General features: G+C 42.1%; 1 protein-coding gene across 9 annotated transcripts in view; it reads right to left on the bottom strand.

Moving 5' to 3' along the window:
• Window positions 1–27,915, bottom strand: part of CLASP1 (cytoplasmic linker associated protein 1) — a 167,608-nt gene that overhangs the window by 91,456 nt on the left and 48,237 nt on the right. For all 9 annotated transcript variants that reach the window (XM_075710059.1, XM_075710065.1, XM_075710062.1 and 6 more), the window contains exons 8-9: window positions 1,322–1,474; window positions 291–364 (exon numbers count right to left, since the gene is read on the bottom strand). In XM_075710059.1, the coding sequence (XP_075566174.1) occupies window positions 291–364; window positions 1,322–1,474 (227 nt within the window). The remainder of the gene's footprint in view (window positions 1–290; window positions 365–1,321; window positions 1,475–27,915) is intronic.

Genomic DNA, 27,915 nt, shown 5'->3' with positions numbered 1-27,915 from the left:
CGGAATGCACTGTGCAGCATGCACATCCAGTTCCAGCTCTTTGTCCACTCCTGTGATACATTTACCACAACACTCCCACTCCCATTCCCTCCACTTCTGAGGGTTTCACACAAACTATGGGCAGATACCACCATTTAAAACTTGCCTCCCTCCAACTTCCAACTTGCCTTCACCTTAAAGAAGATCTGCTAACATCACAATGAAGCAGAATTTGCCAGTGATTAGGACTAAATCCTATATCCTTCTCCTGCTTTTTAGTACTCTGTGTTTTAGCATGTAATTCTACTTACCTGAACCGTTGGGACATCTTCAAATGCCTTAATGAAGTCTTCTTCATCCACAGCACCTGCTCCCTCTTTGGCTGCTGACATACAAATGAAAAAGCCTTTTCAATCTTCTTGTCAACAAGAGAATCAATTAAGAAACCACCAGCTATCAAGGCACCTAATCAGGAGAAAGTTCACTATCTATGCAGCCTCAAAGTGCTGCAGATGTAACGAAATCAGAAACAGGGAAATTCAATGCCAGGCACAGACTAGACATTCACAGCATCCTTCAGCTCCTAGGCACAGAGGGCACATTTAGGGAAGTCATTACAGTAGTCACTCAACAGTTAGGGGACACAGCTTGAAAGATGAAAGAGAATATTTACTTTAATTATATGGGAGATTTTATTTTAACGATTTAATCCTATCTATAATAGATGAAGGTGCAGATCTGACAGGTGCACAAACAGAAAAATGGTAAGGAAGATAAATAGTCTTTGGAATACTAATCAGATTAGAGACTGTCTGATATAGGGAATTTTTCCCATTTCTCTAGGTCACATGTAGAATTATAATTACATGTAGAATTATTGCTCACATTTATAATTACTGCTCAGTTTTCTTTCTGCATCTTCATTACTAGTCAGGCCCAAAGGTCTTAGAAGAAAGCCAACATGCCAGTTTTAGATTGCATGGACTGAAGTTTAGCAGGTAGCTGTAAGCAGCCTGCCTCAGTTCAGCTAGAGTTGCAGCTATAAAGACAAAAATCTACACACTGCAACATTGACATAATTTACTCATAGCCCTCAGCGCACAATCGCACACGTCCAACCTTTCAAAAATGCAAAACGCATTTCAGGGTGTGGGGACTCCTTGGAGACTCATCCTACCAAAGTTTGATTGTGGCATGCAGACAATGTACATGTAATGATTTCATAGGGGAAAATTTGTTACTGGATCCTGGGGGCCAGTATGAAAGTCCTTGCAATAAGCTTGAATAGGAACACTACAAATACTTGGTATAAAAGTCAATTCATGTATGCTATTTGGCTTACTTGAAGACTTGGAGCCCAGAGCTGCAGACCCAAGCCTGCGGGTAGTCCCCATCCCAACTCTGCGCGAGTTTGCAGGGGCCTTTGAAGACGTAGAGGAGCTAGCTGAGGAAGGTCTGTTCCCATCCACAGAGTCTTCATCATCAAAAATTTTATCTGCCAAAAAAAGCACACTCAGCTGTAAGTCCAATGAAGTAAAGCGATGTCCCACGGAGCAGGCCCACGCGATGGCAAACATGCTTCATGTTCAGGTCTGCTCTGCCAGTTCTCACCTCAGCAGCATCTTCACGCTAGAAATCCAGTTATTCACGAATGACCACCAGGCCACTGAACCCAATCCTTTGCTATTGCAGCCACTATGTTATAAACCCTTTCAATGAATGCATTCAGATAAAAAGAATAAACTTCAAATCTACAGCAGAAAGCCACAGATAATACTTAGCGTGTCCACAGTCTGTATCTCTGATGTTTATGCCTCCAAGAGCTATTTTGCTATGGGCTCTAGCGAAACCAAGACTGTGAGCAAATCCAAGATCCAAGTGTGCCGGGGATCAGGCAGTACAGGCTGCCCTGTCACACCCCACTAACTGGCTGCACCAGATCAAGAATAAACAGGGTGACCCAGGAAAGATCGCATGGCAACACCCACGCTGTTGATAAACCACTATCCATTTAGACCACTAATCACAGAGCCATCCAGAGCTACAAATCCACTTCAACTTTTTAAACAATCACCAGAGATTCTTTATGAAGAAATAGAAAAATTCATTAAAACCATAAATATAAAGGTGTATTAAAACTTACTGAACCCTCTGTGTACATCCAAAGGGAACCGCAGCCTGTACTTCCAAACATGAACATAAATTAACTTAAAATGAATTACAGTCACTTTGATTCTCAGTGAAGGTCACTTCAATTCCAAAGGAGTGCTTGTATTGCAGTTTTACACAGATTAGCTAATCTACTTTAAAAAACGGCCTTAGGTTGAAAGGTGACAAAGTGTTTGGACAGCTGATATAGACAGCACGTATTATTTATTGACGCCAGAAAAGCCACCTCAGTCCCCATCACTTAGCTTTTCCACACTAACACTTCATTCAATAGTTGAGACCTGCTTCATGTCCATCCCTCTCCAACAGTCCAAGGTACACAACCATTGTCCACCATTTCAGGAACATTTCCTTTGTGAAATTTCACTTGGCAAAAAACTCAAGCAGGTGCTTTAATCCATCTCTATTCAGGAAAGCACCTGGGAATATCTAGTAACAAATACAGGCTCCTAGTTAGACACTAATGAGTGAAATTCAATACAGGTTGAGCTTTCTGAAAGTAAGAAAATAAATTGGTAACAGTAAAGACATATTCTAGGGGGAGGTAAAAACAGAAAGAAAAGCCTGTACTGTCCTCAGCCCAACAGCCTTAAGGAGTTTTCCCTGCCCAAAGTGATATTGGCTTATTAGCAGATGGGCACATGAGAACTGTCACAAGTCATCTAAAAAACACATTTCCGATATGCATCTGTGTACACGATGCCATACTCCAATCACAGCACAACACTGATATGACAGGTAGACAGCAGCATCCAACAAGTTAAGAAAGGTGGCCAAGGGCATCTCTCCCCTTAATTTTGATGTTGAAGTAGTCTTGGAATATGGGAAAGGGCTAGAAAAAAAAAGTAACATCTAAAGGAAAGGGGTAATATAGTAACAGGTACTCAGACTGCGGTTCAGGCAAAAGCGAACAAGACAAGTGAACATACGAACTTTAACATCAAGAAATTTAAGGTCACACAGCTAAGGAGAACATCATAAGCCACAGTTCAGATGTGGGCGCTCTCTAACACAGTGCCCTAAGGCGGCCACGGAGACCATGCTACCTCCCTATTGACACTTATCTTCTGACATACATAATTCAAAAATAATTTGAAAAGAGCTCAGGGAAGGACTATGAGAATGATTAAATGATTGGAAAATATGTTTTTAATTAAATTAAATGAAAATTCACTGTAGGGGACTGTTTAGCCTGGCCAGATTCTTAACAAGTTGCTTGATTATATTCTGTGTTAACACAGCAACTCAAGATTTTTCATCGTAGTTTTCCAGTGTGATTTATTAATATTGTCTCTCACCTAATAGAAAAATATACAACAACAAGGCCACTGGCTGGAGGCTAAAAGCAAATTAAGTTCAGAACCTCCTTTTTTCCCCTCCCTTATTTTTCCTCCCCTTCATTTTTTGCAATAATCACAGGACTGACTCCCTACAAGGTTAGGAGGTGTACCACCCAGCGAATTCTACCACAGGCAGGTCTTAAAAAGCAAGATTGAACTTTTTTTCCTGAAAGATACTGTCTAGTTTAAACAGGAATTATTTCAAAAACATCATTTGGTGAGAGTTGCACAGAAGGTCATGGCAGATCAAAATAGACTCTAAACCAAGTAATCTCTGAAGCCTCTAGGAAGGGGTTTAAGTGATGTAGAAAGTCTTGCACAGACTTTGAATACAAAAACTTCTGAGTAAAATTTGCCCCAATTGCATTTATTTCAAAAGCTCATCTATAGATATTAAGCAAATGATTACCTGTCATACATATATATATAACCAGACAAGAGAATGTCAGTCATACTTGAAACAAAAGATACTTTACTATTTCAAAACCACTTTCATCTGGTAATAAAATTCTCCATCAGCTGCATTTCAGGCTATCTAGATGCAGTCTTAGTTAACTCACTTCTTGTATCTGCATTTTTAAAGCCTCACCCCTCTGAATGAAGAGGGTGTGGTTTGCTATTTCATATAATAAATAAAAATTCTGAAAAACAGATATTAAAAGGATCACACTCCTGTAGCATTTTAGCAATTAAACAAACTATTATTTTCATTTAAAACAGGCTTTCCTCAGCATTAGCTAAAAAAAACACTCCAAAAAACCTAACAGCCAGCCCGCACTTTTGGGGATGTTTAGATTACAACCACATCTTCCTGTTCATTAAGTCTACAAACTAAGCATTACATATTTATCACATCAGAATATCCCTTCAATAACCCAACAGCATTTTCTCATCTGAGTAGTGCAGAATGACAGCGCCACATTCAGAACTGCACATCAAGTCTTCCAGCAGCACGTGTGCAGGACAGAAAGAGAAACAAAGAACAGAAAGAAACCTGAACGTGGAAGTACAGATAATAATGTATAATAGCTTGTTTTCCTCTTATCATTAAAAAGCCTTCTTCCCCCCCCCCCCCCCTATTTGTTGACTCCTGTTCACAATAATCATTTGAACTAGGATCATATTTTTTGCAGCCTATCTGCAAATCATGAGGTGGTAAATTCAGCATGGGTGTAACTCTCATGACTCCAGCAGAGGTGCACTGAAGCGGAATCAGTGCCATGTTCTAACATTAAATAACCATTGATGTTCTCCCATCCCAACACCCCCCCACACGCTCATTTATAAGGGCCATATAGCACTCTCCGTCAGAGACATGCCCTTATAAAAGAGGCCTTTGTCTCCTCACCACTCTGCTGCCTTAGAGGAAAAGAGAACACAATTTGCTTTACATTTTTCAATTCCTTTACGTTATTTAAGAAGAAAAAAAAAATTGCTTACAAGTACATATCCTTCTGCAAATAAGCTTCCTCAACATTCCTTCATATTTTCCATAGCGTGCCCAGATGTAACAGAGCTTCACAGAGCGCCGCGGCTTTCAGTCCAGAACATAATCAATCATTGCCCCTCGTATTCATTAAGCATGCTGTCTTCACACGTGGATTTAAACAGCTATGGCTTCAGTCCTCTCTTTACAACTGCAGCCCTGCAGGATTCTCATCAGCACCCATTTCATCCCAGGAAACTTCGCTTCACTTCTAGGAAGGAAATTCCCTGCTAGCAAGGGGAACCCGGGACAAATAATCCAGGATGAAGATGAGCTGAGTCTGCCTGGCTGGGCTGGCTTGCACTAGGAACCAGCCTGACTTTATCCCCTGGGATGCGCTAACAGGAGCATCTCAACAGCTGTCATCATTTGTCCATGACGAATAAATTTAGTCATTATTCATTTCAAAATGTAACCCCTTCAGGTCTGGGCAAGGTGTAAAATAGGGAAAAGAGACTGCGCTAGTTGTGCAGGAGCCATGGTAAACAAGGGCAAGCATCTCCCCTGCTTGAACCACCAGCCTGGGACCTTTTAAAGCAAAGTAATTGAGTCTCAAGTTTCCTTTCCAATGAAAGGAAATGCTTTCTGGCTTTTAAAAAACTTTAAGATCTCAGATTCAAATCTTTTAGTTACTTATCTGTAAGCTTTAGAGAAGAGCGCTACTCTGCGGTGACTACAGAGTGTGAAAAGCAGCTTATGCTCATGCCTGTTCCCAACGAAGATGCCCCGCGACGGTCTTTAGGCCTGACTCTGCCAGGTACCAAACCTGCTCTGGCCCTGCTGTGCCCTGTTATCATGTCCCATGTCCAAGCATCAGTGCTGCTGAAGCAGGCAAGCAACTTGCAAGAATTGGTTTTTCCAGGACACCACTTTCCCCCCCTTCAATTGTGCATTTAAATTTAAGCAGTTAAAACTCTCATTTGACATCTAAATAGACCGAAGCATCACAGCCAGAAGGTGGAATCTATAGATGCTCTGCCTGCTCTGGAGGTACTCCTTTTTGCCAGACAAAACCCAATATGCATTGGCCAATGTTTTTCAGACAGACACCCCCTGGACACCTCAGACCATGCCCTCCCCCAAGGCCAGTGTCTGGCACCCCGATCTCCAGCTGTAACTCCCATCAGACATGAAGCACAGCTCGCTCCTCTCTGGGGGTGTGCCACCAGCCTCCAAACACGAACAGCTTCAGCTGAGGATGAACGCCTCTTCCCATTAGCACACGCCAACCCACATATGGCCTAGCTGCAAGCCTGCTCAAGTCCAACATTTACAGGTACTGTAAAGGTTTCTCCGGGAAAACGAGTTTATGAACCCACTAAAGATAAAGGGACACATGTAAGCTCCTCAGCACGACTAAATGTTTAAAACCAAAGGAGTCATGGTCACGAGCAGCAGTACGCCGGCACAGCACATCGTTACGGTTTCTCGCTCGGCCATCTCCCACAGTTTCCCAGCTGTTCTCTCCTCCTGGCCCCAACCATGGCCCCTCCTTCCCCACCCTCCACCCAGGCACAGTATTTTGAGCCTTTAAAATGCCACCCGCTTGGGCTCAGCAACCCAGGTCAGCCCCCCCAGTGCCACCCGCCATCCCTTTCCCCTTGAGTCCAGTTCTCTCAGGTTGGCCCAGCCACCAGCTCCAGTCCCAGCCCACCCTGCTGCCGCCTTCCAGCACCTCATCACCCTTCACAACTGGATTTCAAGTGAATTCCCAAAAACCTGACCTCAGTGGGGATCCCTCCAAGTGCTCACCAGGACTGAGCCAGCCACAGCAACGACCATGTCTGCAAGGATATGCATATCACCATTACCTTGGCCTCTTTCTCTGATCTCACATACATTGCCCTATTTAAACTAGAATATGTATAATTGTGGGTGGGAGTTTGTCTTCTGAATAAGGTTTCTACAGTGTAAATCAAGACAATATATTTATGACCATGAAAAATACAATAAGCAATACAGCTACTATCGGCCACAGGTAAGGTGGTACTTAGAGACCCAAGCCAAGAATGTCATGCCAGATAAGTGGACAAATGCTTTTTATTTTAATAATCCTTCTATCACTCATGTGCTTTTCTTTAATCCAAAAGATTTCAGCTTCCCTTCCTTAGCTAGGAAAGGTGACACCCATCATCTTGGCTGCTGCCTCATTCTGTCTAATTACGAGCTAATGAAGCTGCTCATAATCTAACAGGTCTTCAACTGCTATGACAAAGGGAAAGAAGATTCCTGAAAGAAGTAACACTTGGAATTGTCTTCTGCTCCAAATACATCATATTTACACAGGCAGTTGTTCTGATACACATCCTGCTCAGTCCCAAGCACAGGGCCACAGTAATTTCAGAGTACTGATGTCTGCCATCCCTCTGTAAGCAGAAAAACAATCAGGCAGAAGTAGCAATAATAAACAAAGCACATTTCTGTTAGTGAGGAATCCTACATTTGTTAAACTAATTCCAGTATGATAAAGTTAACGAGGAAATTTATGTACACCCTGACCTGACCACGTCCAACACCAGATGGTCTGCATATGTAAAGTAAATACCAGCTTCTACCTGAGAGAATAAGCAATAGCACTGGCAACATTCAAAATCTGCTCTCAAGGAGCGGCCTCGTAAGTCAGATAAAATCTTCCTCCAGAAGACTAGTCTGAAATCATGCAACTCATGACTGACTCAGGTTGCTTTTCTGAGGGATATTTGAATTTTCAGTCCTGGAATCAGATGGCTCCAATTTAAGTTGTATCCACGATGGCTGAAGGGAAGCTTGAGAACAAGAGCCTTAAAGACTTGAAAACAAGAGACAAATAAAAAGGGTTCTATATTTATGGGCCTGTTTGCTTCAAAACATGATTTTTAAAACCATAAGGTTGACAATATTCATGTCATCATGTTAACAAGCCACAGCATGCACACTCTAACACCATATGAGCATTAACACAACTAAGAACACAGCAGACAACATGCTTTTCAGAAACTTCTGTTTATGAAACTAACACAACTGGAAACAGGAATTTTTAAGAGTTAGTGAAACTGTCATCCAGACAGTTTTCAGCACTATGAAAGTTTCCATTAAAGTAGATTTAGAAAAGAGGCGGTACAAAGGTTTCACGTTTCTGCAAGCTTTGTAAAATTAAGTAGCAATAGGAGACAACAAAATAGCTATGATACTGAGTGAAGGAGCAACAGCTCAAATAGCCAAAAGAATTCACAAAAGCACCAAAAGCTGAGATAAAGCCATAAAAATAGCCAAGATTTATTAGTTTCGCTAATTACTTTAGTACAGTTCATACAGACAGCTCAACAAGAATCAAACACCCATGTGCTAGTAGCTGCACAGTCAAAGCCTTTGCCCCATACAGATTAACAAAAGTAATAATAAAGAGACAGATACAGACATGCACACAAGGCAAAAAAGCGAGAAGAGAAAAAGATAAGGATCTGTCTTCCTCAAAGTCACCCTTGGAAATACAATATTCCCACAGTGCCCTTTCCAGCCAGCCACACAGCTTTCCCCCAGAGCTCAAGAGCATCAGGAAACCCACAACGCATACCTTGGAAAAACACACCCACCCCAAAAGCCCAAGCATTTACATAAAGTTTCAATTTAAAGAGCAAAACCAGCTTTTCCCTACCCTGCACTTACCCCTCCTGTGTCCCAGAGGTTCATTATTAGGCCTTGCAGGGTGCCTGCCCGCCGTTCATAGCCAGGCTGCCCGTGCAGAGATACGATTATCTCCAAATGCAGCCTTCCACAAACACACCAATTATTTCAGAGTCTATTAAATGCTTCACAGCAGGGTGTTATTTCTGTTTTGCTGCAGTAGCTTTCCCTGCTGACTGCACTTGGGGGTGCTGTCCCTTTTTTGTTCTGGACCCTTGGAAACACCTTTACGTTGCACCGGGTGGAAACACGCCAGCAGCAGCCCCAAGCACAGACATTACTCCCTCCTCACAGCGCTCTCGTTAGCATAATCCTCACAGATGAAAACACGAAGTGGGTCATATACCCTGAGCCCTAGAGATACCAATCAATGAGAGAGGCTATTTATACAGGATGGACCAGGGGGATCTTTTAGAGTCAGGAAATATCTTTTTCCAGAACTACAGGAATTAATGGCCTATCGCAGACTGGTACAGCTGCAGGAAAGCATTCCTTGATTCCTAACAGCAGATAAAGCACGTGGTTTTCCATTTTAATATTACTCCTGTGTGCTGCACAGTGCCAATGTTACTGTTTCCCCTCAGCCTTAGTAAACTTTAATTATTTAGGCAAATAATTACATGAAAGAAAGTGAATTATTCTGCCTTCGTTCACAAGACAGCAAAATTGAATTCCGCAGAAGCACAGGAGCTCCCCAGGCACCATCTTCATTCACACACGTGGCAGGATGCATCAGGGTGAAGAGCAAGCAATGAACCTTTCCCCTCCTCACCCTCACCTCCAGGTTTTAGCCAGCGCTCTGCACTTGCCAGAAAACTTACAGCAAGAGCCTGGACTCCCTGGGCTTGCAGTGAGCCTCTGCTCTGTCAGAAATGCAGGCAGCAGGCAAAATGGGCAGCTACTGGTCATCCATACTATACCCACTACCCCAGGCAACAGCCTGCTTTGCCAGGGTCTGTGGTCGACCTTGCACAGTAACTGTTCTAAAACAAGATGAATGCGATTAAAAAGCACAGCCATTCCATAGCAGTGATAAATATTTGTTGTTATTATAACATGCAAGCAAACTGAAACAGAATTGCTGACGGACATTCCCAAGGGCGTGAAAACTTCAGGGCATTGCCAGAATCTGGATTAAGCTCCATTCCTAAATGTACGTTTTCTTCTAAATCACTTTTTCTACCTCCTACTAAAGGCAAAAGTAATGTCCCAAATATTTTCTGATTTTCCCAATATTATCTTCAAAACTGTTTTATTCATATTTAAAAAGGACATTTGCAAGTGGCTCGGAGAAACAAGAAATTGCATCACAAGGTATTAGGGAAAAAAAGTTTTAATTTAGTTCTTCTTGACAGGTTACTTGGAGCTAGGCCACACTTGAAATCAAGTTCTCTATTTCACAGGGATGCTGCCCAGCAATGCTACAGGAAAACAGCTACCAAAGGCTGTGCTAAACCGAGCTCCTGGGGGGACATCTGCTGGCAACGGCTTGGGTGTTATTTGCCAAAGCCCGTATGAAAAAGCAGATTACCTGGGAATCAACAGGTCAAGTTTTGCCTTACCTGGAGACTGCCTATACTCTATACAGATAAAGTGAATTAAGAGGTACACCAGGAATGTGAAGCCTTTAAACGGACAGATGCTTTTCACCTGCAAAGGACAGCAGCGCCGCGTGCAGAGCGATCAGGTGCCTCCAGCCCCACGGCCCCGGTTCAGGTTTCCAGCTATTCGCACCATCTGTTGCCATGGCATCATAGGAAAAGGCATCTTTGCCAGCCTGCGCTCCTCAGCTGGCATTCCCTGCACAAATCCCTCTGCCGACTCCAGTAATTATCACGAGTGTAGCTCACCTAGATGCTGACTGCTCTAACACACGTCATTGTCAACAAAAGGAAATTGCATTTTATATTGCTATCACCTATTGCTTCCTGAAGGGCTGCTCGTTTTCTATCCATGCAGTACACCAAGGCTGTAAAGCGTTAACAACTAGCAGGCAGAGCTGTATTACAAAGGAAAGAGCATCCTGACATTTTTTAGGACAAAGCGCTGTTACAAAAAGCCCAAAAGCATCTTACTGCCTCAAGTTTCCCAGAGCACACTTGGGAGGGCAGAAGTGCTGCAGGAGATCCCACTTCCAGCCACCACAGAACATCCTCCCCGGTGCCAAGCCTGCTACTGCATGCAAGTTCTGCAGCAGAAAGCTTTCTAGAAAAAACCTACAAGGAGATGAAAAATGCCAAACTGCAGCCTTGTTTCCTTTCAGGATAGCTCTCAGAGGATAGCTGGGTCACTTAAGGTAAGCCAGTAAGATGTGTTGGAGGGACCTGGGGTAGCTGGAGCACCACCCCTGTCCGAGACCTTCATTTAGGTGTATTTACAATTAGTAACGGGGGCAACATGCTGCCTGGCACTTCACATTTGCCAGGAGATGACCCTTTATGAGATGGTGGGGCATCCCAGACTTTCCAAGAAGCCCCCTCTGAGCCAAGAAACACAATGTGTGCAGTTATTCCTGAACAGAGAAGGTAAAAAACAAGGCTGTCAGCCCACGTCTCCTATACAGCCACAGAAGGCAGGAGCCAGGGCTTCTGTCCTGGAGGCATTCATCTGCCTGGTTAAAGGCTAATGCAAGAACATAGGTACTACAGCTGCAAAAATGGTATGGGTTTATGCACATTACACATGAATGACTTCCACCCAGAATGCCTGGCCTGATGCATAATTAATGTACTTAAATTAGACAACCATTTAAAATACTGTAAAATGCTCAGCGGGGCAATGGCCAGGAGATAAGAATGTCTAAAACTGCATGTGGTTGAGACAAAAGAACAGCCATGAAAGGAAAACCAGGGAGCAACAGGCAGCAACTCCACAGCCCACATGCATCTTGAGAAAGATCATCAACTACTACAACAGGTATGCCCAGCATGATGACCAGGATTTTCTACCATAAATAAATGCTTCATCTTTATAAAAAGATGCATGTTACTATAGCCTGTGAAGGCACATATGCAAACACCAAAGTGTACAGACAAGTTTTGTTTATTTAAAACTAATTCAAAGTTGTATTTTATGACCAAGGCTATGCTCTGTATCTACAAATGGTTACCAAACAGTGGTCTGAGACACTTCTGCTGACAGAAAACATGTCTGGCAATGGCTTCAGGAGCTCCTGGGACAATTGCTACTAGGTTAAAGAGTTGGCTGTATGTGCTCCAGAGCATTCACTGCAGCTGTTAGCAAGGGAAAAGGATGGGGAACCTGCCTCGATATTGACCCTTACTCTGGAATATTTGGTAGTGGTGACTGGCTGCATCAGCACTCCCCTGATGCACTAAAAAGCAAAAGTTTCTGCCTATTCGTAACTAAATAAAACCAGCACTCAGAGAAGGAGGATTCTTGCCCCACCACCACCTCAATTCACCTCTATGCACACAAGCAGACCCTAGGTTTGATAAGCTGCATGCACACAGGGTCTTACAAACCATACTTCAGCACCATTATGCCAGTACCAAAGTTTGCAGCCTGCACCAGCTTTTGCAATGTCTATGTAAGCATATTCAACTACAACCAGAGCTTAGATCAGTATCCCATTAGAGTTGGTGAGCAATATCTATTCCCTACCCACATCACGCTCATTTTGGTAGATACTGGCAGAGAAGCAGCAATGGTTTGCCATCAATCAAACCACCTTTGTTTATCCTCTTTTGAGACACCGGGGATAAAAACCCAATACCTGAATAATTAGTATTTTACATTTCATTGTAAAAAAAGAAAAAGCAGTGAAACCACACTGAAGAAGATCAGTGACTTCGATGGTAACTTTGAAAACATTCTTTTTTTAGAAGCAAAAGCAGAAACCAGTAGATAACAGATTATGAAAGTGTTTTGGACTCTGACTGGTTTGAAAAAAGCACCCAACCTCAGAACAGTAAGCCATGTTTTACTTTTAGTGAAAAAATGCCAGTTCAGTAACTTGTAGAATGGATTTTCAATAATGGTTACTTCTAATAATACATTGCACGGATTTCTTTGTGTATGACCTAGATAGGACTGGTTTGTTTGTTTTTTGTTTTTTTTTTTAAACACAGTGGAAACAGAGGCAAAAACACATGAAGAGGCGGACTCCAGGTCATGCAGAAAAGTCAGAATCAGAGCAAATGCCAGAAGATGCATCAGACTATAGGCCTTCCTTTATTTAAACACCATCCCACTAGGCTAAATTCTGCTTCCAGCTCTATACATTGGGGATGGAGGTGAAAGCAAGAAGCATGCAGAACTTGACCTGATTATTTTTTAGATAGATGCTCAACTCTCAGATTTCCTTCTATGCATATTTCAAATAAGCATGGAGAGGTTTTAGTAAACTAAGTAGTGGCCTATTCAACAGACACTTCAGTACAGTATATTGTTTCCATGTGGTTCAAGAACAGAACCTAAAAGAGTCAAATTCATATTTAATATGGCTTCAAATATAAGCACAATCTAAATGCCTGATCTACAAGTGGAAAGCTCCAATTCCTGAGACACATCAGTTTTTCGGGCCTTCTTTACCCACCCTTCAAAGCTGCATTTTAAGCAAACCATTGCCTCAAGGAAAAAAGTAATGGGAAAAAGGCTCCAAAGCCAAAAATGTGTCATAGCTTATAAAATATTAACAGTCAGCATGGCTTCTGTTTTCTCGAAGCTTGTTTCCCACCCCCCAATTCCTTTAAAACAAAAGATAGATCTAAGCTCCTTCCCTCCACATTCCTCCCCCATAAACAAACATCATCATTACGTACAGCAAATACAGCAGTCATATTCGGGGGAATAAAGGAAATACAAAGGTGGAGTCAAGACACTGCAGAAGTTTTCGTTCCTTTTGTCATTAATGACTTTAGACTACTAAATATGATAGTCATGCTTCAGAGGCAATGTGAAACCCTGAGCAAGCAGGGGGACTCTAATGTGCTACAAAGAAAAAATATCTTTCCCAAAGTGCTGACAGTATGAATAATGCAGTCAAAGTATAGTTAAAAAGAATTACTGTTATTCAGAGTCTATGTATAGGAAAAATAAGCACAAAGATCCTCCTCCCTTTCTTTTAAAAGAAAAAGGGCAGTTAAAGAAATGCAAGTACTTGTGTCCTAGTCTGTTTAACATAGTCTTGCCTAACCCATTCTTATTTGGCCTCTGTCAATGGTGCTATTCACTTTCTTTCATGGCTCAGCACCCTTTTTTCAACCATCCTCAGGTCTCTGCACCTCTTAAGCCTGTTGCCCAGTCATCCAAAGTTTTCTGCCATGACTAAAAGTTGGTCCCAAATGGGAACTCAATTATTGACTTTGATGCCACAGATGGTCATTTGAGTTCTTTAGTAACCATCCTGTTTCCCTCCCATATATTGTGTGCACAGTGGAAGACTTTTCCACAGCTGTTACATCCATGAAAGAATGAGGAAAGAAATCAGTTTTCCCACATAAAGCTACTTACTGCATCAAATAAAAGCATTAGTCAAGGTTAATTAGGAAATCAAAATTGGAAAAATGTGGTACAACAGACCAGTAAAATCTCAGTTCAGCTGACCTGAATTTTACCAGTTCCTCTACCATATCTCCTATACAACTTGACTCTAACCCCGAGACCACTTTACCCACAAGAAGAGCTGAACAAAGGGACTAAGGGCAGGCTAATTTTGACTTTAGTCATTTGGTTTAAATCAAAGTTCAGAACTTGGTAAGAAGTCATGGAAGCTATGAATAAACATATTTACAAGCAGGCAAAAGATCTCCTCTGGTTCAAGGACCAAGTCTGTCAAGTAAAAACGAAGGATGAATTTGCCTCAGGACTCAGACTCACAATCAAATTATTGCTGCTTAACAAGTTATAAGACACCAGCTGAGCCACAGTAACAGCCCTTGTGCTGCTCTTAAGCTACAGCAAATGCAAGGTAATATAATTTAACTTAGCCCTAAAGAGAGTAAGTTAAGCCAAGCAGAATCACTCATGTTTACACAAAGAATACAAACATTCATCACTACCCAGTTAAACATCTTGCTCTGGATATAGCCATTACAGACTTCACAAAACAAATACTGGCCTAAATGGAATTGAAGACATTACAATACAAATAGGTTCCCATGAAAAACCTGGGAACACCAACTGCAGAGCAACCCGCCTTAGCCATTTTCACCACTGCTGGGGGAGGGGGGGAATATCACTCCTCCTTCCTTAGCAGTGACACCTTTTCACAGGTGATTCTGCCAACTTAAGAGTAGCTGATGTAGAACAAGATTCAGACAAGGTGGTCAGCACTGCTGGTTTAAGTCCTACCATCCTTCCTCATTCAGAAAAGACACTGAAATCGCCGAGAGGCAACATCAACAGCACGTATTGGCATTTATGAAACTAAACACCCCAGCTCTGAACAGCCATAAGGAATCCCAAATCCATGCAGATGCAAAGAAAACCTCTGAGACTGGGATGGAGGTTAACTAAACAACTGATTTCCATCTACTTAGATTCCTTGTTTCACACAGGCGCACTTGCCTCCATGTAAGACTTGAAAGGACTCAACAAGTCAAAAAGAAAACAACACTTCATTAATGTAAGGAACCATTTTCTAAACAGCTTGAGATATTTCCTCTCCCTAAGGCAAGCCTGGCTGGCACAGCCATTTTGTACATCTGTGACCCTGAAAGATCACTGCATTGATAATTCAAATGGACAAATTAGATAGCAGCTTCTTCCCCCTTGCACTGACTTGTCTACCCTATAGACAGCTACTTCCCTTCAAACATGACATTTACACTTTATTGCTAAATTGCAAGCTGTAAGTGTAGTCCATATAAAGACTCAGCTCCCAGAAACAAGCTGTCCCCTTTTCAGCAGGCTGCTCATGCTGCAAGAAGTCACCAGGAGAACCACAGACTCCATTATACCACTGTGTTTCTGCTTTAATACTGTGTCAAATAGTAAAGAAAATCATAAATATACATATTAAGATTAATGGCTCCTACTTTTATTTCAGTTCTAGGATGTACAATGCATCCTAAAGCTTAAACTCATAAACCTTAAAACTTACATGGATTTTTATCACTTAACCTGAAACACAAAGGTTACCCAACGCAATGAAATCTTTCTTTTCAAATGCCAACTTGCTCCAGCATCACCTATGCAGACCCCACACCCTGGCAACTTCTCCTGCCAACTGAGAGGAGTCTACCAGAAAATTAAGCCTATGAGGTTATTCTCTCCATTTGGCTGCTACCAGGCACCATCCATCCACATTCTGAATTTGCTGACTAATTTGGAGTGGGGTGGGATATTTTTTTGAGAAAGGGGGAAAAGAGTGATTGTATACAGGCAGGACACTCAGTTGAGTGCTTTTTACTGAGAGCACAGCAGTTATTTTTGGTCTTGCTGTGGTTGGGCAATGCACGTGACTAGGTAACCAGCACAGAGCTTAATATGGTACTTGATGTACATTGCCTGAGTTAAAGTTTGGGGAGATGGAAATAGGGTCTGGAAATTACCAAGGAGGGGCAAAGAGATTAAGCTTCTACAACACACAGGGAAGCTGGGACAGAGAGTAGAGAAGGGAAGACAGAAATCATTGCAAAAGATATATAGCGGACTTCATGAGCTGTGCGCTTTGTGAGCCATGCTGGGAACTGGCGCATATGCATCTCATTTGTCAGATCAAGGCATATCATGCTCAAAAAGGAAGAGACAGGCATCCCCTTCAGTTCAGCAATTCAATTAAATACTTCCCAGCGACTGAAGTCATGATTCCTTATCCTCTATTGTTATAAAGTCACTTCATACAGTTTGATGTTAAAAGTAAAAAATGACTAAAACAATCATACACAAGAGAATTCAAGTGTCTAATAATCCCTCTCAGAATGCCTTCTTGGTTGATATTTTGGAAGTTGCTAGACAGGTTCAACTCCTAGGATAACTATCTAGGATGAATCAAGGATGACCAATTTATACCTTCCTCCTGTTCAGACATAGTATGGTATGTACTTTAATGCATGAAGACTTTCTGGACAAGCCTTGAAAACTTAAGGCCCACCTGCCCTCTGGGACTTACAAGACTGAGACACCTTTGTATTCAGGGGGCATGGGAGAACAGGTAGAGAAATCAAGATAAAGTGGATTCATAATATTGCAATATCCTACCAGTTAGGAATAGAAGAGAGCACATGAGTAACCAACTGCAAAACCAAGTAGTACAACATTTGAGCATAAGTTGTAATTAGGACTGACAATACAAACTAATAGATTGCTTTAATCCAAAACAGGCTTCTTTCAAAGTTATTCAGCAAATTAAAATAAATAAGGCTGAAGTCTGACACACTTCTATCTTGCAAACTCCATAAAAGGTTCCCAGGTTGAGATAATGGTCTTCAACTACTTACAGGTCCTTTTTCAGTGCAGTAGCACTGATGAAATCCTTCCCAGAACCCAGGTTTACCATCAGTGATGACTGGGAAGAAGAGATTTGTTTTTCAAGTTCGCTATGAAGATAATCCCCGCAAGGTAAGTATCTGCAGTCATCAGGCCACAGAGGGGACAGGCAAGAGCTGAGGGAAGGAAACCTCTTTCAAGCATCTTTGAAATCAAAGACAGGAGGCTGCTACTTCCTCAGGTTTGCATCGTTGCCTATAGCCCCATTTTTACTGAGTCTGTATTTTTAGATTTTAGAACTTCTGGGCTTATTCATCTGGGTTTTCACAACGACCCACAGCCCTACAAGTACATCTGTCCCAAAGCACACTCAACTTCAACCAGTTGTAAAAACTGTTTGAGAGCAGAGACTCACTGTTTCCATTTACTCATTCACCAAATAAAAGGAGCTTGACAAGCAAGTAATTTATTTTTAAATTATAATACTGTTTAGGAGCAACAGTCAGATTCCAGACTGTCATGCATTTGCTTTATATTTTCACAAATCAGAAGCAGGAGTGACCATGTCAGTGTTATGCTACATGTAACTATGTGTTAATACTCACTTTGACAGGCAGGATTACAATCTGTTGGCACATTAAAAAATGCTCACAAAATCCACGACTCAAACACTGTCAGGTATGGAATTGGAACTGGAAATAGCACAGAGAGGGTGTGAAAGCAGAGGCGGAGATGAGTACCAAATTAGCAAGTTTTTATTATGAGCAGCTGTTTCCAGGCATTGCTTAGACTATCTGAAGAATCAGTATGAAAAACTAACATTAAAAAAATTAGCATGAACAACTGACTATAGTCTATAAAGATGTGAACTGAAGGAAAACAGAAAAGCGTATCAGTAGTAGCATATCAGAAAACGTCAGCAGGCTGGGTTGCTGAAGAAAAAGCCATGCAAATCTTTCTCCACCCAATTTAGTAATTTTTAGCATGCAATACAGGTTGCTGGTACCTTGCTGTTTTACCACAAACAACAGGGAGCACTCATAGGGCACTGCCGTCTGTCAACAGCTGTTACTGACAACTGAACACAGCGGGCAAGCTAGCAGTTAGGAGCACGCTGTTTCCAGAAGCAGCCGAAACTCAGAAGAAATAGGAATAAAATTTGTGGGAAAAGAATGTCTTATCAAATCCCTAAACCCAAATTCTATGCTCAATGCATAGATAAAACCTTCAGCACTTCTGGAGAACACAAGTACCAGTCACAGCTTAAGGGGTCTGCTGGACCACTTTGTTCCTTTCAGAAGCATGAGCACTGAAGTCCTGTATACTTGCAGGTACCCCAGAAGTAAAAGATTTCTGTCTAAGGATAAATTATTCTTCATATGTGGCCAACTGCTTTACCAGCTATCAGTCTATTCAGACAGAAAAGGTTTTGGGGGCTCCCAGAACATGAGAGCATGATCAGCCTGGCTCATCTGAGGCTCACAAGTCAACCACTTAGGTCACTTGAGCCACCTGAATCACTCAGCTCCATTACAGAGCACTTATGTTATTTCCAAGTAGCAATAATTATTATTTTATTCAGACTGGAACTGAATGGCTCAGTTATACAATGGCTATTTACTATTTGTACTGCTGTGGCAGTCTGAAGCGATCAATGACCAGCAGCATCCTGTTCACTGGATATTGTGCACAGCCCACCAGTTCCCTAGATGTTGCCAAATACTGAATCCATGTTTAGGAGCCACAAGCCAGCCAGGGAAGCAAGTTTTGAACCATTAGCCTGCATATTAACCAGCACCCAGCGGACTTTGGTCCAGCTAAGCTAACTCAATGGAGCTAAAAAGATGAAACCAAACTCACCCTCTGGTGAGGGTCCCTTCTTGGCATTATTTAGTTTGAAGGAAAGGGTCTGTGAAGGGGTGAGAAGACCTTTGCTTCCTGGCACTATGGAGAGAGGAATCCTTAAGTCTCTTATGGAAGTAAGGCATGTCCTACGTTTGAACTTCTCCATGCATGTCCCATTCTCATTTAGGCTCCACACCTAAGAATGGCTCTTTAACAATAAATGACTGAAAGGTCAATGAGCACCTTGCTAGTATGGAGAAACCCATAAATGAATCCCACCACAAACTAAAAAAGGGGACAAAACTGAAGAATTTCAGCTTTCTAAATGAAAATTTTGAACTAAAAGCAATGACAACAAAGCAGCCTCAAGCCTGTCCAAGTCTCACTCCTGCAAGCACACCACCATACTAGCAAATCATCTGGTTCTCTTTAGCAACCATCTGTGCTTGCCTTCACTTAAAGAAGTATTAGCAAACAGAGGAATTGGCACAGGTGAAGCACAGCATGCATCTATATTTAGATTCACTTTCAGCTTCGCTCCAGAGATTGAAGGCAAGTAAGATCGTGTGTTTTAACTAGGAAACATGAATTTCAATGCCGTCTAAATACTGGCATTCATAAGAAGTCAATGCTCCAATTAGTCTCATTTTGAACTGTTTGCCTTGCCTTCTTTCCCATGCAAAGCTTCGTGGGTCCCTACTGTTGCACTCTCTCCACTTTACAACCTGGAGACTGAATTGATGAAGGCTTCACTGAAAAGCAGAACAGAGGAGATAGGCTAGAGAACTTCCATTCCCTCTTTGTTTTCTAGTAGTTTTGTGTTTAGTTTTTAAACATTAGAACCAGGATCCTACTAATTCCTGCTAGCATCTGGAAACCCCCATCCCACACAAAGAACCACTGATAATTACTGCCTGGAACAGGGTTGAGTTTGTTGGGGACAGGGTGGTGGCAGTGGTTCTTAGTCACCTAGTTTACATTCAAACCAGGCTTACTTAGCTTCCTTTTGCAGACATTATGAGGGAAGAGGGTCAAAAACTTTGTCACAGAGATGAAAAAAGAGGCAAAGATGAGTTAAAATAAGCATTTAGTTTTTCTACATGGGGAACTGGAACACAGAACTCAGCCAGCAAAATAAAGCTTACCATTACAAGTAAGGGTTCAGAATACCTCCAAAAAGAGTATTTTGAAGAACAGCATGAAGATTAAATGGAACAAAATATAGTCTTCACCTACTAATTTGTAGCAAGCTGCTCCTCAGATAAACAATTAGAATATCCACATTTGAATATCAAGCTCTAGGCTCTTAATATTAAAATTAAAGCTTAATCTGCATCTTAATTCTTCACTGAATGTGCCCATGTGCAACTTGACAGTCACACCGGTGACAGACCAATAAAACTAGAATAAAGCATTCTCATCAACTCTAGTATAACACCACATCAGCAGAGGATGTACATTAAATGATACACGCTGCCATTTATAGAGGTGCCTCTGTTGTGGCTTGCAGGCATTTCATGCTGACATTAGGTTGTGTTGTTAGCTGAGGTCACATTTACTTCTGCCTTTAGCACTGTTACCACTCGTGATAAATTGAAGTGTTCAGTAACAGGCAAACACACCATCCCAAATGACACTGACAATCTTTGTCTTTAGCTTACTAACACACTCAGCTATAAAAGTACTGAATAAAAAAAAAAAATTGATGAATCTGGAGATCTTAGATAACTACTGCCTCTTATTGAAGGAGAAATAGAATCATAGAGTAATTTAGGTTGAAAGGGACCTCTGGAGGTCAAGTGATACAAACTCCTTTCTAAAGCAGGGCTGAGAAAGTTGTATCAGGTTGCTCAGAGCCTCATCCAGCCAAGCTTTAAAAGTTTCCATGGATGGGGATCCTCTGGGCAACCTGTTCACTGTTTCACTCACCATCCTCAAAGTGAAAAAACTACCAGTTCATGGAAAAAATGAGCATAGGGCTGTCCCCTCCATCCCTGTAGTACATGAACTACTGGAACTTACATAAAACCAATTGAAAATCTCTTGCTGGAAAAAGTCTTATTTCCAATTCAGAGGTTTTCTGGAATTAGTGGTATATGCATTATAAGTACAGAAAAGTCAAGATTCTAGCTCAAAAATTAAAAGATGAGCCACTTATCACAGTCTTTTATTGGCGTTTGTACTGTGTGTTGTTTTACAGAAACCACTTCCATGCCGTAAGGGAGCAGAGACCACCTGCTTTCAAAAATGGCTGGTAGGGTCATTTACTGGCCAAGGGTGAAGAGCGCTATCAAACACTGCTCGTGTATATTCTCAGCTCAAACTGGTAGCATACAGCGTTTCCTAGGGCATATAAAATGTGCTCGTTTAGACAGCTCTGTGATCCAGCCTTCCCATGAGGAAGCTGGTCGAAGGGGCCAAACCATTTCCTTGTGGGCACACCGGAGGTCCGGAAGGGAACGTCCCTCTGTAGCTGATGCAGCGCCCTGCCTGGTTTATACAAGAGACATTGTTCCCCATGGTTGTCAAGCAATGACCTTTCCCCACCAAGAGTTTCAAACAAAATACTAAGTTTTTAATCCTATTTTTAATGCTGACTAGCTAGATAAAACAGAAGCTTCGTGTTTATCTTAAAGTACTCCACAGGACCTTACACAGTCACAAAACTCAGTCACCTCTGTCACAAAACTCTCCAGTGCCCCAGCATCCTAACGCATCTCCCACACTCTCAGCCAACAGAGCTGCTTACGCTACACTGCTACAAACAAGAAAGTTTGGATAAAAATAGGGACAAGACTGCTTTAGAGCCCATGATAATAAATAGGCTTCAGGGAGCAACGAGCAAGAAGCACGATGTGCATATGCAAGACCCGGCCCAGACTCTGATCCTTGGAGAAAGCCCACTAGAGTGAGCCAAGATCCAGCACATCACAAAAAAAAAAAACCCACCAACACAAAAAACCCCAGACATGTGAAGAAATCACTAGAGACAAGTACGAAGCTTCTTAAGGAGGAGGGGACACAGAATAAATTTCAGTGAGCTGGTGCGTAAACATTTTGCCTGTGGAAGCTTGGGATCAGATCTTATTTAAGTCTCCAGTGAAAAGGAGCGTGATTGTCTCTCCACATCACAGAAGCTCCGTGTGATTAGAAGTCTCTGCAGATTCAGCTCCTGCCCAGCAGAGAGGTCAAACAGCAGGAGTGTAAATCGGAGTTGAAGTGCACTGGCAGAGCTGCAGCAGGAGAGAAGCGTGCCCAGCCCTGGCTCTCCAGGGCTGGCTCCAGGACTGCCCCTGCTCCCTCCTGCTCACAAGCAAGAGCTGGCGGGGGCGGGGGGGTGTCAGGGGGAGAAATACAAATGATCGAGAACAAAGTTAGACCCATTCTTCATAAAGCAGACCTAATTAGAAATGTCAGGTCTCATTACGAGCCACAGCTCCACTAGATATGAGTCCCATTACTCAGGAGAGATACATGTGGAAGACATGCATCATTTCTTAAAGATGTACGCATCTTTCCTCTACCCACACCACACCCAAAGGGAACAGTCTCATTACATGGGGGTGGAGGCAGCACCAATGCTATAAAAGCCAATGCCAATTGCATAAGGAAAACAATGGGAGAAGTAGTGCCGATGCTGTTTCATACATAAAACTTCTATATCCCCCTTCCCTCTGAAAGACTAGGGGCAATCATGCCTACAACACCCATACAAGGCTATTACAACATATTCATCCAGCAGTTTACAAAGGGCCCTGTTCATTTCCCAGTGAAATAATTTGAAAGAGTCCATTAACAAAGGGAGCAGATTTGGACTAAAAAACTTAGCGTAAGTTTATCTTTCCTACCTCTGCATATAAGCATCCAAAACTCTCTATCAAACCACTATCCATCCTGGTGTCCAACAAAGTCCAGATATGTTTCAGATTCATTGGACATTGCAATCTGCATCTAATACCAGAAACTTCCATGTCAAGCATCTAAAGGACTTTTGTGGTGCCCTGACAAGCTCTGAAGAGAGGCAAGCCAGGTCTGCCACAGGAAAAGGAACAGGTCTGGAAAGGTAGTTGCTATAGGTTTTGCCATTCTTGAGAAAAGCAGTTCAGGTGACACAGTACAGTGAATGAAGGTATTTATCTCTTCCTCCATAGCACATTGTTTGTGCTAAAATTCACCTGGCTTGACTCTGAAGACCAACTGCAAAGAAGCAGCCATTAGCAGTTTTCCTCATGAAGACTTGGCTGCAGTGAGCTCCCTGCAGACTACTTGTAGGGTGTAAACCAAGCCAGGATTATTCAGGGCTGTCTGCAGTTTTGGGCTTCAGGAGAATAAACAAGAAAGAGACTCAAACTGCTTTGCACAATGCAACAAAAGGATTCCTTTGACAGAGCAGCAGGGCAGAACTAACTCCTTCAGCAGGCAGAAGAAACCCAGTCATTATACAGTATTTGCTGTCTTCATACTACAAAAATAGGACACTTTTACTTATTATAGCTTAGTTTTGTTCTATTTCACATCACTATACATAGGCTACAAACAAAATACTTCAGCCAAATATAACGAAGGAGGGCAGCAACATAATGCCAGACCAGGGCCAAGTATGGACAATGCATTAACTGTACTTCCCACTGGAGCAACAAATCAGCACTTGTCTACTCCTGCATTTAGAAGAAAAGTCCTCTTCATGCCCCTGACTCACATGGCTGTAACTGCAGTTATTGTTCTACCACTGTATCTTAAAACTAGATACACCATCTATATTAGTATGTCTTTCTCAGAAATGGACTTGGTAGTCTAATCTCATCCAGCCTAAGGTCAATGATTTGAATATGAAAAGTCACTAGATATGAGAAGACCTTCACTCCTGCAAGCATTTGCTTTTAGGTTCTTTAGAAATCAACCAGATGCTCTTCAGTCTAGACACTTGAATAAAATCCCATGGTTATGGAAGCTGCAGGTACTGCGGTTACACTATGCATACACTGTTCTGCAAGGGCAAGGATGCTCTTTGTCACCAGCAGGAAAAACACCTATGTCTCATGTACTCTTATTGCCCCTAAAAGCCTATCCTCTAGTTCACTCATTACCTTCGGGTGACTGCTGTGCTCAGAGGCTGCTAATTACAGCAGTTAAACTCAGTTCACTTGTTACATGCTCAACCTGAAAACACATCTCATCAAGTAAATGAGAGCAGCAGCATAGGAATTCATCAAAGTGCTCCACAAGAGGTGCCAGAAATTTCATCTCTCCCCCAAGCAGCCCTTGGCCATTGCTGAGGCTGCTGATTAAGAACAGCAATTTAATTCTAACTGGGACAGTGATTCTATATAAAAACAGCCCAGAGTATTCGTTTATAAGTAGTATCAGGAGACTACTCTCAAGAAGCCAGCACCCAGCCAACATACAAAAAGGGGGAAGGAAGACTCCAACCTCTCCACTGCTTTTTGTGGAGACTGAACTACTTGTGAGCCTCAAAGTTTCCTATGTCAAGAACACTTTTATAATTCTTTCCACAGCAGCAGAAAGCATGTGATACCTTCGCTTGTGCTCACTGAAGTACCTTACTGTGCTTCCCTAACAAGTGTTGAAGCCAGAGTGTGTGAAATACATAAACAAACACAACCCAAATAAGCATCATGAATCTGCAGAATATACAACTATGGGATACTGTTTACTCACACCAGGTTGCCCTTAGCATGCCAGCCTTCCTTTAGGATATGAGTAGTTTGTACTCCCATCTCTCAGAATTGTTAGGAATTAAAAGACTGACTTAATCACTGCTGCATTCACAATGATTAATATGTGTGTGCACACACATGTGTATGAACCATCCTATTGATAAATTTGCCCCTGGAAGATGCTGTATAAATGACAAAGCTAATAGATCAAAAACATGAGATTTAGAGTTAGTCCTTTCATGTGAAAATGTCACTGGAGTTAGTATTGCTCTAGCCTTGACCCCTAAACTCTTTCTGACAAAAGATCTACAAAGGAGAGCCAGCTGAGCAAAGCAGCACAGAAGATACCAGGAAATTGGTCCAGAGATTGTAAAGACAATGACCACTGCAGATTTGAGGCCTTTCTTTTACAGATGAAACCAACCTGACACCGAAAGACCTGAAATAAATTGGAGGAAAAGACCACAGCAGAGAAAACAGCAACAGTACTAAGCATTGCTGAAATGTGATCGCCTCCCGCAGCTTTACTAGTTGTTACTGCAGTTTCCATGGGAAGGGTGTAGGATCTTTTCTAATTCATTCTAATTCCTCTTATGGACACTGGACTATAGAGTCATCCTTGCAACGTGTTCCAAGTTGCATGTGTTTTCTAGGACAACTGTTGAGATCCCTCAGATCCACATGGCACTCTTACCAAAGGGGAAGAAGAGAAGAGGCCCTGCATAAAGCAGCTCATCTCCAGATGTGCAGGATATTCATGCATCTAACCTCCATCAGTGTTAATGGAATTGTGCATGTTAATCTTTTGCTCATGAGGTCCACACTAAACAGCATCATTCATTATTTGGCTGCCCACTCCTTTAGCGTACATTTTATGCACATCTCTTGGAAATACCACGTAATGCAGTGGTAGAGGGGTTCTGCTTGGTTACGCCAAAGCTTTGCCAAAAGACCGTTTCTGTGTTCATATAAAACCGTCATGGGTTAGGAAAGTGATGATACACACAACCAAAGTAACTCTGGTCTACTGTTTCTTTGCAAGGGAATCCTAGGGTCAAGGTACTTTGGATTCAATCCAGAAGACACAACAGCACTAACAACTTACACAGTTATTGTCCTTCTGACATTTGCTGCTACCACAGTTCAGACAACCAGTGGTGACCTGGAGGTCAGACATTTCCCAAGAGATAAGACCAGCTGGACTATGGCCCCAGGCTCTTCATTCCACTAGCTGATCTTTCCAAGCTGAGAAGTTCCCAGCACGATGAAATAATCATGCTTCATTAACAACAAATACGTGCTTGTTTTCTTTAATAAGCAGTTAAGTCCATTAATTATCTAACACAATTCCAACTTTGGAAAAATACATTATTCTCAACTCCTCTTTTGACCTGGACAGGAGGAGCCAGAGTGAAAAGGTGTCTCAGCTGTAGATGGTGACACTGTCCAGTGACAGGTGATTTAGTTCACGATGAGTAGGAGAACCAGCCTGGACAGGTTTTGGTGTTTTGCTCCTGGAGCTGGGAGGCATTTACTGACTGTTCACAAGTAACACCACACTCATGCATCCCCTGCCTCCTCTGAAAATACATATAACAATTGCCTTGGAAGAGCATTGTGAAACCATAATATTCCCAAAGCATCCAAGCTCCTAAAATGAATACCCATAAAAATGGTATGTACTGTCGCATGTAGTATCAATTCCACAGCATTCAATTTGCCCAGGTGATTTCCACCTTCTAATCCATTACAGCAAGAGCTGCCAATTTGCTCACACCTTGAGACAGTAAATACCAATACAAAACCAAGGTCTATACAACTCAGATTCTGACACCATCAGACTTCCTAGATTTAGTCAACAGTTTACATCCACAGTGTAATAAGGATTTCAACAGGACAAAAGGTACACTGAATGGAGAAAAGAAGGGGAAGAAAAAAGAAAAAAGATCCAGCTTTTGCAAAGATGGCTAACAGAAATAATTTCCTCTGAAAGCTAAGACAAAAGGCACAGGCTTCTGATGTACCAAAAATAAATGCAATACATGCTTCCATCCTGTAAATTAATTCTTCACAGGTGAATAGATACAGAGCTCCTCTGCCTTTCCATTTCACCTAGTCCCCTCCAGCCTCTCTGACTTCCACAGATATCCCTTCTGTTACAAAAAGGCAGTTAAACCACAAAAATGCAGAAAAGCCAGCGATGGCTCCATGTGGCACATTCTTCGAACTATAATTCAACGTTAATTCAAAAGTACTTATAACCAATTTAAATAATCTTCCTAACTGATGCTGCAAAAGGGAACAGTTAGGAAGTGAAAGCCTCAGTGATTACTCAGAAACATCACAGACCGGGAAGAGTATCTGAAAATACCTGTCCTTCACCTCTCGCAGCCTGTTCTGTTCCCTTATATATACACATCCTCTGCCTTCACCCCATCCCATTTATCATATTTTATAGAAGCTTAAACTGAGCTTGATGCCACCAGGCTACAGATGTTTACAGGCTATTTTTTTTTTTTTTTAAAGTTCCACTTTTACTGCAAGATGGCTTCAGTCTCTTCACACCGTTAAAAAGAAATTTAGCAGGCAAATATTCAGACACTAACAAATAAGCCCATCCATCCCTGTGGCACATTAATTAGCACCTACCTCTCCCGGTAGTCATTATCTGCAGTGCTCCTGAGATGCTGTGGAAGAGCAGCCCTACAGTACATGTCTCTCAGCAACTTAACCACCAGCAAACTCTCCACCCTCCGAAATGACTCCTCTGTGTGACCCAGCAGACGATTGCCACCGCTCCTCCAAAATAAAAGCCTGCTCGGCATTCAGCTGAGCACCATGTGTCCTCCTATGCCTGCTTGCTCACATCCCTCCCTTCTAAATTGGAGAGCTTAAAATCCAGGAGGTAGCAGTGTGCTTGTTTACAAAGTTGTGTAACAGAAAGGGAGCAGAGCTTGTCTTGTCCATTTACCCCCTCCACAAGGATGTACTATCAGCTAATAGTACTCATTCAAATACCACTCAGACATTACTGCTCTCTCAGCCCCCATGCAGGTCCTTGCTTTTTTTATGCCACAGGAATGCTGAGTCAATGAAATGAATTTTCTATTTCAACTTGAAAACAGTATTCATAGAGAACAAGCCATAAAGGCAATTAAATCGCACAAGGGGGTATGAATGCAGAAAAGCACAGCGCGGTGCGTGTTGGTTCAAAACCTCTCTGTGTTATCACAGTCACCCCTCCTTCCAGTCTGTAATTCTGGTGCTTGGATGTGTGTTGACAAACAAACAATATCGCACCCACAGACACATGGCAATGCTTGGCAAACGCGGGTGTTTTTTCCTCCTTATAATAAATATC

This window comes from Pelecanus crispus, chromosome 5 (assembly GCF_030463565.1).
Source record: "Pelecanus crispus isolate bPelCri1 chromosome 5, bPelCri1.pri, whole genome shotgun sequence".
NCBI lineage: Eukaryota > Metazoa > Chordata > Aves > Pelecaniformes > Pelecanidae > Pelecanus > Pelecanus crispus.
The sequence above is the reverse complement of the archived record's forward strand: the minus strand, read 5'-3'. Positions and strand labels throughout refer to the sequence as shown.